The sequence below is a fragment of the Pichia membranifaciens genome, assembly GCF_001661235.1.
Source record: "Pichia membranifaciens NRRL Y-2026 unplaced genomic scaffold PICMEscaffold_1, whole genome shotgun sequence".
Taxonomy (NCBI): Eukaryota; Fungi; Ascomycota; class Pichiomycetes; order Pichiales; family Pichiaceae; genus Pichia; species Pichia membranifaciens.
Genome location: NW_017566982.1, coordinates 1,636,785 through 1,649,466, shown reverse-complemented (window position 1 = coordinate 1,649,466; position 12,682 = coordinate 1,636,785). Strand labels below are relative to the sequence as shown.

Sequence of the window (12,682 nt, the reverse complement as noted above, 5' to 3'; positions counted from 1 at the left end):
GAGAGATGAGACCTTCATTCAAAGGATTACCACAACTTCAGCTTTCGTCGTCAGTCAACAGTTGCATGATATCATGAGTTATAGATTTATAGATCTGATACCGGAAAACACTTTGTTGAACTCACTTTCGCTGCATTGTGATGTGTTTCAGTCTATCTACCCTTGCTAATATATCCATGATGTATATTCCTTCCGGATTTTGATTACTCTGATGCCTTGTCATTATAAGCTCTCTCTTATGTGTTGTCATTAGAAGCCTCTTCTTTTGCTTGTCGTTTCTTACTGGCTTCGGGATGTTATTACAACAGTAAGGCTCTGATCTGTATGTTACAAATTTGTCTTATAATTCCTACGTCTAATTGCTGATGTCTCATTGCTTGTTAGGCATGGCACCTAATATCACTAACATGAACATGTTTGACATCAAAGGGTAAAGGCTTTAACATGATGGTAGACGGAATGCTTTTAGCACTTGTAAAGTTCTCCACATAGCGTAATGGTGATCGCGTCTGACTACGGATCAGAAGATTCTAGGTTCGAGTCCTAGTGTGGAGGCTTAGGCATAATTTTTTTAACTCCGGCTCGGTGCTACCATGCACGGCTGGGCTATAAAAGGTCAGGATGTAAAATTAAATCCGTTAGTTATCTCCCCCGAAGAAAAAAAATTCTGGGCTGGTCGGGTCGGCCTTAATTACTTAATATGGACTCGGTCCGTTCTCCGTGTTATTGTAACTAGTTCGGCTGAAAGATGTAGATGTGAGTAACTCTTGACTAAAATCTTATATAAAATCTTCTGTTTGCCATGACCAAGAACAGCAAGCAACCCACTCGGTATTATGCTATAGCATTGTGGATCAACTCTACCAGTAAGATATAAGTCAAGTTAAAATGACTGACAGTATCGAGTCTAAGCGACTTCCCCTTGATGGTTCCAGCGTCACCGAGGACGACGGAGACCTGAAATCAGAACAACGGTTCCAAGAGCTTAATGATACTATTCACCGGTCAGTGACTAATAACCCGAATGATAATGTCATGACTAGACTCTCTACCCTTTCCAAAACCTTGTCGACTAAAAATGCCAATGAAATGGAACTTTTCCAAATGGATGCCGATGACTTCGATCTCGCCAAAATATTAAAATACCTAGTGAATTTCAACGAAAATAATGGTTATGAAAACAATGAAGTGGATGTGGTGTTCAAGGATTTGACGGTGATTGGTAAAAACAATGCCGCTTCAGTTCTAAGAGACGTTTCTGATGTTTTTTTCAAGCCTTTTGTTCTTTTATACAACAGATTAAAGCGCAACAAAGAGCAGACTTTTGATTTCAAGAGTTTACCTAAAACGAGAAAGATAATAAGAGGTGTTACCGGTTTTGCGTCTCCGGGTACTATTACTCTAGTACTAGGGAGACCAGGTGCTGGTTGCTCAACGTTTCTCAAGGCTCTAACAGGCGAGGTTCAGACCTATAAAGGTGTCGAGGGTACTCTTACATTTAATGGAATTGACTGCCAGAAGATTTTCGACAATTTATCGAATACCTTGATTTACAATCCTGAGCTAGATGTCCATTTCCCCTTTTTGACAGTAGAGCAAACAATCAGATTCGCTGTTGCATGTAAAACTCCCACCATCAGATTTGATAACAAAACCAGAGAAGAGTATATTGAAAACATGAAAGACTTATACGAGATTCTATTTGGTCTTAAGTTTGTTGAGAAAACCCTTGTTGGTAGCGATTTTATTAGAGGTGTTTCTGGCGGTCAGAGAAAGAGAGTTTCGATTGCGGAAGCCATGGTTACAAATGGTAATGTTTACTGCTTCGACAATGCAACAAGAGGATTAGATTCTTCAACTGCCTTGGAGTTTGTACAAGCTTTGAGGACTTCTACCAATATTTACAAGACTAGCTCGGTTGTTACTATCTACCAAGCATCTGAAAATATCTATCAACTTTTTGACTTTGTCACTGTTCTCTACTTAGGAAGACAAATTTATTTTGGACCCATACATGATGCTGTGAATTATTTCGAGAATTTAGGTTTTGCTAAACATCCTCGTGAAACAAGCTCGGAATTCTTGACTTCAATCACTGATCCATTAGCGAGGAAAATTGACCCGTCTTTCAAAGATAAGAGTTTGATTCCCCAAACAGCCGACCAGTTTGAAGCTGTGTGGCGTAATTCTGAAGAATTTAAAAGCTTGCAGAATCAAATCGACGAGAGACTTTCAGAAAAAAACGATGGTGATACTGAATTCCATAATTTGAAACAAAATCACGAGCTAATAAAACAAAAATATACTTCCAAAAAGTCACAATACACTATTAACTATCTTTCCCAACTTAAAGAATGTTGTAATAGAAGATTCCATATTGCGATCAATAACCGTGCATATCCTGTCACCCTAATTTTTGCGGCAATCATGCAATCTTTAGTGACTGGTTCGTTGATGTACAATATAACCTCTGAGACTGTTGGCGCCTTTTCTAAAGGTGGTGTTCTTTTCTTTTCCTGCTTATACTTTGCGCTTATGACATTGGCTGAAACTCCTGCGTTATTCCTGGACAAACCAATTTTGAATAAGCAGTATGGATACAAATTGTACCATCCATCTGCCGAGTTACTTGCAAAGCATTTGGTGCAATTCCCCGTCAGGCTCATTGCTATTACTTGTTTTGCTATCATTATATACTTCTTGACTCACCTGAAAACAGAGGCAGGTGCATTCTTTCACTATTATTTGTTCATCAATTTAGTAGTTCAGGCCGTCAGTGGATTATTTGTGATGTTAGCCTCTTTGATGCCAAATGCCTCTGCTGCTATGGGCATTTGTGGCATTTCGATGATCTCAATGGTTATCTACTCGTCATATATGATTCAAAGGCCATCAATGTATTGGTGGTTCAAATGGTTTTCTTATTGCAACCCGGTATTGTATGCTTTTGAGTCAATGATTTTAATGCAATTCCACAATTTGAGAATGGCATGCTCACCGTTTGAATTGATTCCCTTTGGGCCATCTTATGCTAACATCAATTCCCGACTAAATCAAGTTTGCGGTTTTGTTGGCGCTGCTAAATCGAAACCTTTATATGATGGAGCTAACGATGTTAAAGGTGATATATACTTGGAATTAGCTTTCACTTATACATTCAATCATGTCTGGAGAAATTTTGGTATTATGTTTGCTTTCATTATTGGTTATATCGCAATATCATGTCTTATTGTTGAAAATTTCAATCCGATTGTGGCATCCTCTGATCAACTGTTATTCATTAAAAATGCTAAAATATCCAAGAGAATGTTTGAGCATCTTAGACAACTTGCTGCTGAGGATGATAATGAGGTGGATTTAGAGAAGCATGAAGATGAAGATTTTTTGGTGACCGTGGATTCTCTTACAAACAGCTCGCACGAAGGAAATTCCGTAAATTCTCACAAGTTAGGATCAAATAACATTTTTACGTGGAAAAATATTGACTATGTTGTTCCATATGAAGGTGAAGAAAGAAAACTATTAGAAGATGTTCAAGGTTATGTTCGTCCTGGAAGTTTGACTGCTTTGATGGGTGAGTCTGGTGCTGGAAAAACTACTTTGTTGAATGTTTTATCCAGACGTACAGATGTAGGTATTGTTACCGGAGATATGCTAATCAATGGTAAGCCGATGGGTCAATCATTTGAGAGGAGAACTGGTTATGTTCAACAGCAGGATTTGCATATAGCAGAACTAACTGTCAAAGAATCGTTGTTGTTCAGTGCCAGGTTGAGAAGACCAATGAGTGTTCCTGATGAGGAAAAAATTGACTATGTCAACATGGTCATGAAGTTTCTACATATGGAAGATTATGCTGATTCTATTGCAGGTATTTCTGGATATGGTTTAAATGTTGAACAAAGAAAGAAGCTATCTATTGCTACTGAATTAGTAGCCAAACCCTCTTTGTTGTTGTTTTTGGATGAGCCAACTTCTGGTTTAGATTCTCAGTCTTCATGGGCGATTGTTCAGGTATTAAAGGATTTAGCAAAAGCAGGTCAGGCTATTTTGTGCACAATTCATCAACCATCTGCCACTCTTTTTGAACAATTTGATAGGTTATTGTTATTGAAAAAAGGTGGACAAACAGTTTATTTTGGAAATATTGGCCCAGATTCTAGGACCGTCATTGACTATTTTGAGAAAAATGGCGGTAGAGTTTGTTCAAAAGAAGAAAATCCTGCCGAGTACATCTTGGACGTGATTGGTGCAGGTGCAACGGCATCTACTACCAATGATTGGTTTGATGTTTGGCAGAATAGTCAGGAGTATCAAAGTGTCTCAGCCGAAGTTGATCACTTGGTTCAGCAAGGATTAACTATCCAGGATGAGGAGTCTGATAATGCTGACCTAGACTCTACTTATGCTACGAGTTATCAGTATCAATTGTATCAAGTCCTCAATAGAACCTTCATCCAACTTTATAGGTCTTTGCCATATATTATGCCAAAGTTTATGTTGACTTTACTTGGTGGCTTGATAATAGGATTCTCATTTTGGAATGTCAAACACACTGTTATTGGAATGCAGAACGTCATGTTTGCTAATTTTTTGACCCTCATCATTAGTGCACCGATAATGAATCAGATGCAAACAAAAGCAATATCCTCAAGGGAACTTTATGAAGTCCGGGAGAGTAAATCAAAAACATTTCACTGGTCTTGTCTTTTAATATCTCAATATGTCAACGAAATTCCTTATTGTATCGTTTTCTCCACCATCTTTTTTGTTTGTTGGTATTTCCCGATTCAACTTGATAACGAGCCATCAAGGGCTGGTTTCTGGTGGTTTACCTACTGCTTTTTCTATCAACTATACTTCCCAGCATTTGCTTTGATGATATTGTACGCTGCTCCGGATTTGCCAAGTGCAAATATTCTATTGGGTTTATTTTTCAGTTTTACCATATCATTCTGTGGTGTTGTTCAAAGACCCCAATTGATGCCAGGATTTTGGAAATTTATGTGGAGGTTATCACCGCTAACATATTTCATTGGTAACCAGGTTGGAACTCTACTACATGATAGGCCTGTTCATTGCAGTGAAGCCGAGTTCAATTATTTGGATCCTCCAGATGGATTAACATGTGGAAGCTATTTGAACGAGTATTTCAGCACAAATGCTGGTTATGTTGAAAACCCTAATGACACTAGCAATTGCGCTGTTTGTCAGTATTCTGTTGGCGACGACTTTTTGCACAGTATTGGGGTTAGTTACAACGATAGATGGAGAAATATCGGTCTATTCTGTGCATATATTTGCTTCAACCTTTTCTTGATGAACTTCTTGTACTTTGTTTTCAGGGTGAAAAGGTTTTCTCCATTCAATCTTGTTAGATTTGTAAAGAGCTTCAAAAACAAATCAAAGAAGTAATGATATGAAATTTGGTTATGCAGCTAGCTGATTATGGCTGAATGAGTTTTTTAGATTTACATTTATATAAAATAGTGTATAACACGAACAATGATTATTTAGTTTCTATAAAACCGTAGTGTGTTACTTAATGTTCAGTTTTCAACAAAATTTATTATATATGAGTAAGGTCTGAGAAATAAAGAATATAGAAAGTATTAGCAAAATCAAATTGAAAAGAGATATTAATATGTTTGAAGTTGATTTCCTTTTGCTTTCCAGTTGTCGATGCAGTCAATAATAGCTTTCGAAACGGTAAAGTATGCATGTTCTAAGTCCTTCTTGGTGTGGCGGGAAGATAAGTGGAAAATAATCTCAGGGACCACTGGAAGTAGTTCATGATGTAGAATTCTTTTCGTCCTAGTAGGTAAAACCTTTGAGTTAACACAATCATTGATAATCTCTTGTAGCTTGAAACATTCTAAATTGTAGAAAGGATCGAAGTATAACTCTTCATTACCATTTTTCACAGCTTTGGAGATGATTGAGCCTGGCCCACCATAAGATTCAGGTAATCCCAATTGTTTACGAATTTCAGGATTGAGTCTTATGTGCAAAGAAGGGGAATAATTGCACGACTTAACAATGATGTAATTTTGCAGATCTTTTGACGTCGAGAATAGAGAGTGCAAATAATGACTATTTTCCTTTAAAGGTTGAATATACGGATTAACCTGGTTTTCCTTTTCATTTTCGGTCAAGAGTTGAAGAACAGTAGATGATGCCTTTGCGACATAGGGAGGCAAAGAAGCTGAGAAAACATAGGCATTGGAGGTCAAGATTTGATGGTAGATCATATCTTTATCACCAACACAGAATCCACCACTGGCACCAAATGCACGAGCCATGCTACCAATGGTAATTTCAACTTCACTTCTTGGAATACCGTAAACTTCTGCCAAACCACGACCATTGTCACCCAGGGTACCAATCGAGGTCGATTCATCCAAGATCAATCTGAACTTGTACTTGTTTTTGATTTCAACCAACTTTTTCAAATCAGGAGAGTCACCGAAGTTTTCGGACAATCCTTCAGTGACAATAAATCTTCTGTTTAGTGGGCCCTGCTCCAAATCGTCAGACAAGCTTTCCAAGATTTCTTGCAAATGGTCAAGATCATTGTGATTGAACCATTCAATGTGACATCTTGAAATCAATGCAGCCTTTTGCAACGCAAGGTTGGCACCACCATCTACTATCACAATATCACCTCTTTTCAGAAAGCATGGTAAAACCGAAATTGGAGTACTGAAATCTTGACCATATATGATACTATCTTCTGCGCCCAAGAACTTGGCTATATCCTCACAAAATCTTACGTGAACACTCTGGGTACCATAGAAGTTAGGTGGCCCACATGCACCAACACCAACATCTCTGATACATCCAATTGACTCATCCTTCACACGCTTCTCCATGCTCATGCCAAGGAAGTCGAGAGACGCAAAGTTGAGAACGTCGTCACTGACAGAACCATCATGGTGCTGTATCTTGACTCTTTTGGTGATGGGCCCGTCAATCAACGGATTCGTGTCCAGCTGCCACTGCTCGTCACTTCTGATCTCAGGCACAAGTGGTTTAGGTATCCACTCTTCAATCAATTCCTCGGTCTCTCTACCAGAGAGTAGCATTTTGTCTCTTTCATCCTGTGAATATCTTGAAGCTAGAAAATACTTGATAGCAAACAACGCCAAAAGAGCTTCTAAAATAGTTCTCCATGGATCGTTCTTGTGCGAAGCTTTAATGTAGTTGATGATGATGGCACCACCTGGAAGTTTAGCCAGAAACTCGATCAGATCTGCCCATACTTCGTTGGCCTTGTAGGCAAGCCCCACCAAGAAATTGGATGATTCCGTTTGTTCCAAAGCAGCTGTAGACATTTTGTACAAATGAGTCTATCTGTTCTACTCAGGTGGATACAGGTACTTGTACTAGCAACAACCCTTTTGCGCAATAGTCCGGATCCGAAACCAATAACAACAGTCAACAGTACAACACTCGACAGCTCAGCTACCTGTGGTTGGTTGTCCTCAGTCAACGTTTTCTTTCCGCGTATTGCGCCTGGCAACTTTCTTAGACCCCCTCTATTTTATTTGCTTACGCTTCCGCTAGGGGAAGGGCCGAGGCAGGCACGAAGTCTTCGGGAGCAGTCTAAGTATAATAACGTAAGGTTACACATAACGCTACACGAGTGTATACACAGGGAGAGTCAAGGCCGCCAGTCATTCAAGATCAGCTAGGTGCTCAAGCAAATCTCTCTCGAACTCGTCTTCGGACTCGTCTTCACCCACGGCCTGCCCTTTGGGTTCGTCGGTGACCTTCTGCCTTTTATTGTTATCGAGGTCATCTTCCAAAGTATGTTTCCCACTCTTGGCAGAAGCGGAAGCATCCTCGTCGCTTGCTGCATTACTCTCCAAGGCAGTTTTGCTGTTCTCATCGTCGGCTGTTGTTGCAGCACCGTCGTCAACGTCGCCGTCATCATCATCATCATCATCATCATCATCATCATCGTCGTCGTCGTCGTCTTCGTAATCTGATCCCATAAACTCCTTCATCTCCTCATCGATCTCCCCCCAGTCTAGCGACTTGGATTCTAATGCAGCGTCATCACCATGAAATTGCAAAAAGTCGTCTACTTGTGCCTTGCTCAGCAAGCTGTCAACTTTCACTTCATATGGCTCCTCAGAAATTCGGTCCCACAAAGACATACAAGCAAAGAGCCAATCTGGATTGACAATTTTGACATTACTATCCACACTCTTTGCCAACCTCACCTTGAAGGTCCCCCCATTCTTGCAAATTACGTGCGTGACTTTAGGATTGTAGTTTTCCACAAACGTAGCACCAAAAGACTTCGCCCATATCACGATGTCTGCGTTCTTCAACGGTGTTCCAAGCGGTAACACCCCGCTCAACAAAAATACGCAACCTTGGAATACTATACTCTTCATCTCAGTCATGATATCTTTCACGTCTGGCAATGTGCCCTGGCCTAGCTCTTGTCTGAACTTTTCAACTTCAAAGTAAAACTCGTTATGTATTCTGACTAAAGCTTGGCCCAAGTATATGAGCTCCTTATCGTCATCGTATAACAAGTTGTGAGCTTCCTTAGAATCCACCATACTCTTGTATTTGGCATTCAGCTTTTTCTCCTTCTCCGTTTCGTTATCGAAATCAATAGCAGCTTCATCTTCTCCCTCCTCAATGATCTTGTCTAAATTTTCTTGTAATTTAGCCAATGGCCGATCGTGCTCCTGCTGTTCCAAAGCACTAGTTCTTTCATTTTCTTGAACAGCCAAAAGGTTTGAATTGTCGCCTGCAAAACTGAGTTCGACCAATCTGTCCACCGGGGAAGAAGAAGCCTTGTCCACGATGTCTTGAGTTGTATTCTCTTTATTTTTGGAGTCTTCGTCGTTGATGCTTGTGCTGTCAGTCTCCGACGTTTGGGTATCTCCATTCAATTGTGGTTCGGAGGTTTCATTATCATCAATAACGGCTTCTTCAGTCTGTTCCCTTAGCTTGGATAATTCAATGACTTTTTCTTTAGCCTGTATATCATCACTTTTTTGTCCTTCTTCTCCACCAGTAACACCTTCGTTTTTAGCCCCTGTCTCTCCTTCGATGCTGAGCTGCTCTTCTAATATGTTTACAGATTTTCTTCTCTTCGAAGGACCTAACAACATCTGCTGCCTTGGTAGAAAGCTAGAATTGATATCTCCTATTCCAAGGAAAAAATCGTAAGGAACAACTTTTATCAAATTTGGAGACCAGTTCCAAACATCACCTCTATCGTCGATCACTACAACCATTGATGTGTCAACAGGAAACAACCTCTTTAAGGTTTTCTGCGTCAAGGATCCACTTTCGTCTCTTGATAAAATTCTTTCACCAAAATATATCCCATCCGGATCTATGATTTTTGCAATTGACTCAGCATATTGCCTGGTCGCCATCGTGTAAATATGCATTTCATATCGCTTACTCATTTTCAGCAAAAAATCCTGCAAACCGGGTCTGAGTTTGACGTAGTACCATCTTTTAGTTGGTGGCAGCATGGGACCTTTATATCCAAATGGTGTGATAGCTGGCTCTTCCAAAATAAACGACCTGACATCCTTCACCGCTTCGTAGTTTGGGTTCGTTGGATCGGACATCCACTCAGCTACAGTAGGATCAACCGTGACATGAATAACAGTTTGATCCAAATCTACAACTAAAGATAACTTCTCTTCTTTTAATAATCGATCTGTAGACGATCGCTCAATGCTCTCTGCTTCCCTTGACGATACCTTCAAGTCGGTTGTGCCATGTGCCATGGAGATTGGAGCTCTTCTGTTATCCTCCTCTTCTTCCACTGGTTGACCACAAACAGCACATAGCCCTCCATATTGGATAGGATGTGAACAAGGCTCCATAACATCAACAATTAATGCCTGACTGTCTTTTATCTCGTCGTTAACGGAAACATAAACCTTGGCGACTTTCCCGTTAACGGTTGAATCAAAAGTTCCCACATTTTCAACCTTGACTAGCCTTCTCTCACTCTCATCAGTCTGCTCTTCATCCTGTTCACTGATGGGCACAGGCTCATAATCGTAGTATTTGTACGTTATAATTGGTGAATACTTTGCTAACTCGTCGCCTTCTTTTACGTTTACCTTTAGTACCGTTAGAGGGTAAGGAAAGCTGTTTGGCAAATATACTCTCGTACAATCTGACTCATAATCGGACATAGTTTATTTTGCTATGTGTAATGCCTGATTTTTTCGATGGTGGTACAAAGGAATTCAGATTACCCAAACCGACCTGCAATACCAAGAGATAAGCCTTTTCAAAGTGTGGATACATGCAGCTCTCTCAACTCTCCAGTTTTCAAGTTTTTTTTCTCACACTGGCGTGTTTGTGCCTGTCTTCCCCTTTTTCGTCCTGCTTTTTCTCGCGTTTGGGGCAGTACTGGTTCACGTGAGCTATCTTCTATATTACATCTGTACAACGGGCTATTCGTTTGCATATAGATTAAAGTTACAAGTTAAAAATTACAGGTATGGATCACTCCTCGGCGACACTTTCGTCTTCTTCATCCTTGTCCATCACAACTCTATCGCAGTCGTCGTGGTCTTCTTCTTGCATGTCTGATCGATACTTGGCCTCTGGATCCTCTCTTTCAATATCTCCTTCTCCTTCTCCTTCTCTGTCCCGTTCTTCACCATCCCCTGTGCTGTTCAACAACGCCGATGTCTCTAATTCATCTTGGAATCTCACAGAAAGAACTCTCTCCTCATCGTTACTGTCGTTGTCCATCACAGCTGGCTCAATTGATTCAGTTTTAGTTTCTGGAGGTTTCGGTAGGTTTTCTCCATCTTCAACTTCCTCCATATCACTAAATTCAACATCGAAGTCAACCTCCTCGTCCATGTCTGCGTAGAATATATTCTCATCAGCTGCATCTTGTCCAGAACCAAGTTGGATTTGGTTCGCTTCGGCATACTTGCTCTTCTCCTCATCTAGTCTCCGACGTAGCTCCTCCTGCTCAATGACCCACTTGGAATTCTTTTTCTCTTGCTTGCGTAGGTTATGAACAACTTCTCTCAGCTTTTTATTTCGATATTCTTGTAGTTCGACATTGATTCCATCAGGAAGTTTTTTGACATTGGAGTAAAATCCAAAATTCCTGCCAAACCTACTCTCATCGGATTCGATACGGGATAAGTAGCGTTGCTCTTCCTCTTTGCGCTTGTTTTCTAAAACTGCCATTCTTTTGTTGGCTAGCTCAACAAGATCGACTTTTTTATCAGATGGAGTTGCGCTTTCAAGAGTACTTTCTTCAGTTTTTTCCTTTTCATTACTCCCCTCAGAATCATTGATTCGTTCGTGATCGCTTTTGACATCAAGACCTACGACAGTAGGAGCTTCTAGTTCTGTGTTATCATTATTAATATCGCTCTTCTCATTCTGCGTACTCTTTTGCACTACTTCAATTTCCCTTCCTGTCGAGATATTATTTTCCCCTCCTTTTATTTGCTCTTGCTCTTCTTCTTCTTCATCGTCACTACTACTGATGCTTTCTTGTGATAACGGGGAGCAAAGAGTGCTCTCTTCTTTGACGATTATATGATCCAAAGCCTTCTCACCATATCGGCCCTCTAAAACAAGCTTTTCTCTCAACATCACAGGATTTGTCACTCGCTGGCTGTACTTTGGTGTGGATTTGAAGGTGTGCTCTGGTGGTAAGGGCGGCATCCATTCTGGAATGTAGGCTTTCCTCTTCTTTCTATGGATAACCTGGTCAATCCACCACGGTTCTTCCATCACAACACTATCATTAGCTGAGTTGAAATCACCGTAGTCCTGACCCGTATATGCTGTGCTTGCATGTTTTGCAATAGAATGCAATTCCTTGTTTCTATGGCTGTTCTGACTATAATATCTTTCACACAAAGTATGCATTTCGTCTATGCCCTTTCTATCAAAATATCCTTCTTTGAGTAGTAGCAAGAGGTCATCTGAGTTTGGAAGTCTTCTTCTCTGTATTTCCATCAATCGTTGTAATCTTGTGGTCAAAAGATGGAAGAACAGAGCAGTCCATTGGGTCATCTGTGAAAGAGTGCTTTTCTTAATATTTATATCACTGTAGCCGTGCTTATATCGAATACTAGCAGTCATTATTTGATCCACAGCCACCTGTAAAACATCAGCCATCGGCTCATCCGTTCTAGTGGACACTTCTATCATTCCGTTTCCATCAGGAAAGTATCCATATAGTGGAAGTGTTTTGTTCAGATGTACCATCCGGTCGCTCAATTCTTGCGCACCATCAATCGTTTCGCTGGCTTCGGCCAGTACCCTTTTTTTGGGTATAATCGGCTGTTCTATGTCCTTAGTCTCATCAAAATCTTGAATCTTCAACTCACCCTGTTTCTTCTTGTAGTTCTCGTTCACTTGCTGTACGTACTTCCCTAATAATCGCTCCAATAATTCAGTGGGTATGTCATTGATTCTGATAGTAGCTCTTTCCTGGGTGACAGCGGGCCTTCCTGGTTGCTGTGAAGCTGCTGCCTCACTCATGGCCACCAAAATTGTTGTTGTTTCTATGCGTAAAACCGGTTGTAACAGAAACGACAGCGAGTCAATCAGTTATACTTTATTATTTGCATATCCTTTTCTTCAGAGTTGAAAAGCGATATGGCTAAGGAACGAGCACTATTAGAAAAATAAAGCTCGCGGCGCA

The 12,682-nt window shown here is 40.4% G+C and overlaps 5 protein-coding genes and 1 non-coding gene across 6 annotated transcripts; 3 read left to right on the top strand and 3 right to left on the bottom strand.

The window, feature by feature from the left end:
* Positions 1–482: 482 nt before the first annotated feature.
* Positions 483–555, top strand: PICMEDRAFT_t26. The gene has a single exon. It is a non-coding gene; the product is annotated as a tRNA-Arg (tRNA).
* On the top strand, positions 541–772 carry PICMEDRAFT_14575 (hypothetical protein; the record flags this gene model as incomplete). Its single annotated transcript, XM_019160442.1, has 1 exon — positions 541–772. A coding segment is annotated over exon 1 (167 nt), but the record flags the coding sequence as incomplete, so codon positions are not given.
* Positions 773–1,035: 263 nt separating this feature from the next.
* On the top strand, positions 1,036–5,415 carry PICMEDRAFT_29642 (hypothetical protein; the record flags this gene model as incomplete). Its single annotated transcript, XM_019162602.1, has 1 exon — positions 1,036–5,415. One exon carries the CDS (start codon positions 1,036–1,038, stop codon positions 5,413–5,415), a length of 4,380 nt encoding a protein of 1,459 aa, XP_019020202.1.
* Positions 5,416–5,430: 15 nt separating this feature from the next.
* PICMEDRAFT_14573 (hypothetical protein) lies at positions 5,431–7,470 on the bottom strand. Its single transcript, XM_019160440.1, has one exon. The coding sequence runs from the start codon at positions 7,332–7,334 to the stop codon at positions 5,640–5,642; it is 1,695 nt and encodes a 564-aa protein (XP_019020201.1). The 5' UTR covers positions 7,335–7,470; the 3' UTR covers positions 5,431–5,639.
* A 95-nt stretch (positions 7,471–7,565) lies between these two features.
* On the bottom strand, positions 7,566–10,252 carry PICMEDRAFT_14571 (hypothetical protein). The gene has a single exon (XM_019160439.1). The coding sequence runs from the start codon at positions 10,185–10,187 to the stop codon at positions 7,677–7,679; it is 2,511 nt and encodes an 836-aa protein (XP_019020200.1). The 5' UTR covers positions 10,188–10,252; the 3' UTR covers positions 7,566–7,676.
* Positions 10,253–10,400: 148 nt separating this feature from the next.
* On the bottom strand, positions 10,401–12,578 carry PICMEDRAFT_14570 (hypothetical protein). Its single transcript, XM_019160438.1, has one exon. The coding sequence runs from the start codon at positions 12,517–12,519 to the stop codon at positions 10,504–10,506; it is 2,016 nt and encodes a 671-aa protein (XP_019020199.1). The 5' UTR covers positions 12,520–12,578; the 3' UTR covers positions 10,401–10,503.
* Positions 12,579–12,682: the final 104 nt, after the last annotated feature.

Bases quoted from the DNA above. Each gene is read 5' to 3' on its own strand.
- PICMEDRAFT_14571 (XM_019160439.1), bottom strand. From the start codon at position 10,187: ATGTCCGATTATGAGTCAGATTGTACGAGAGTATATTTGCCAAACAGC.
- PICMEDRAFT_14570 (XM_019160438.1), bottom strand. From the start codon at position 12,519: ATGAGTGAGGCAGCAGCTTCACAGCAACCAGGAAGGCCCGCTGTCACC.
- PICMEDRAFT_14573 (XM_019160440.1), bottom strand. From the start codon at position 7,334: ATGTCTACAGCTGCTTTGGAACAAACGGAATCATCCAATTTCTTGGTG.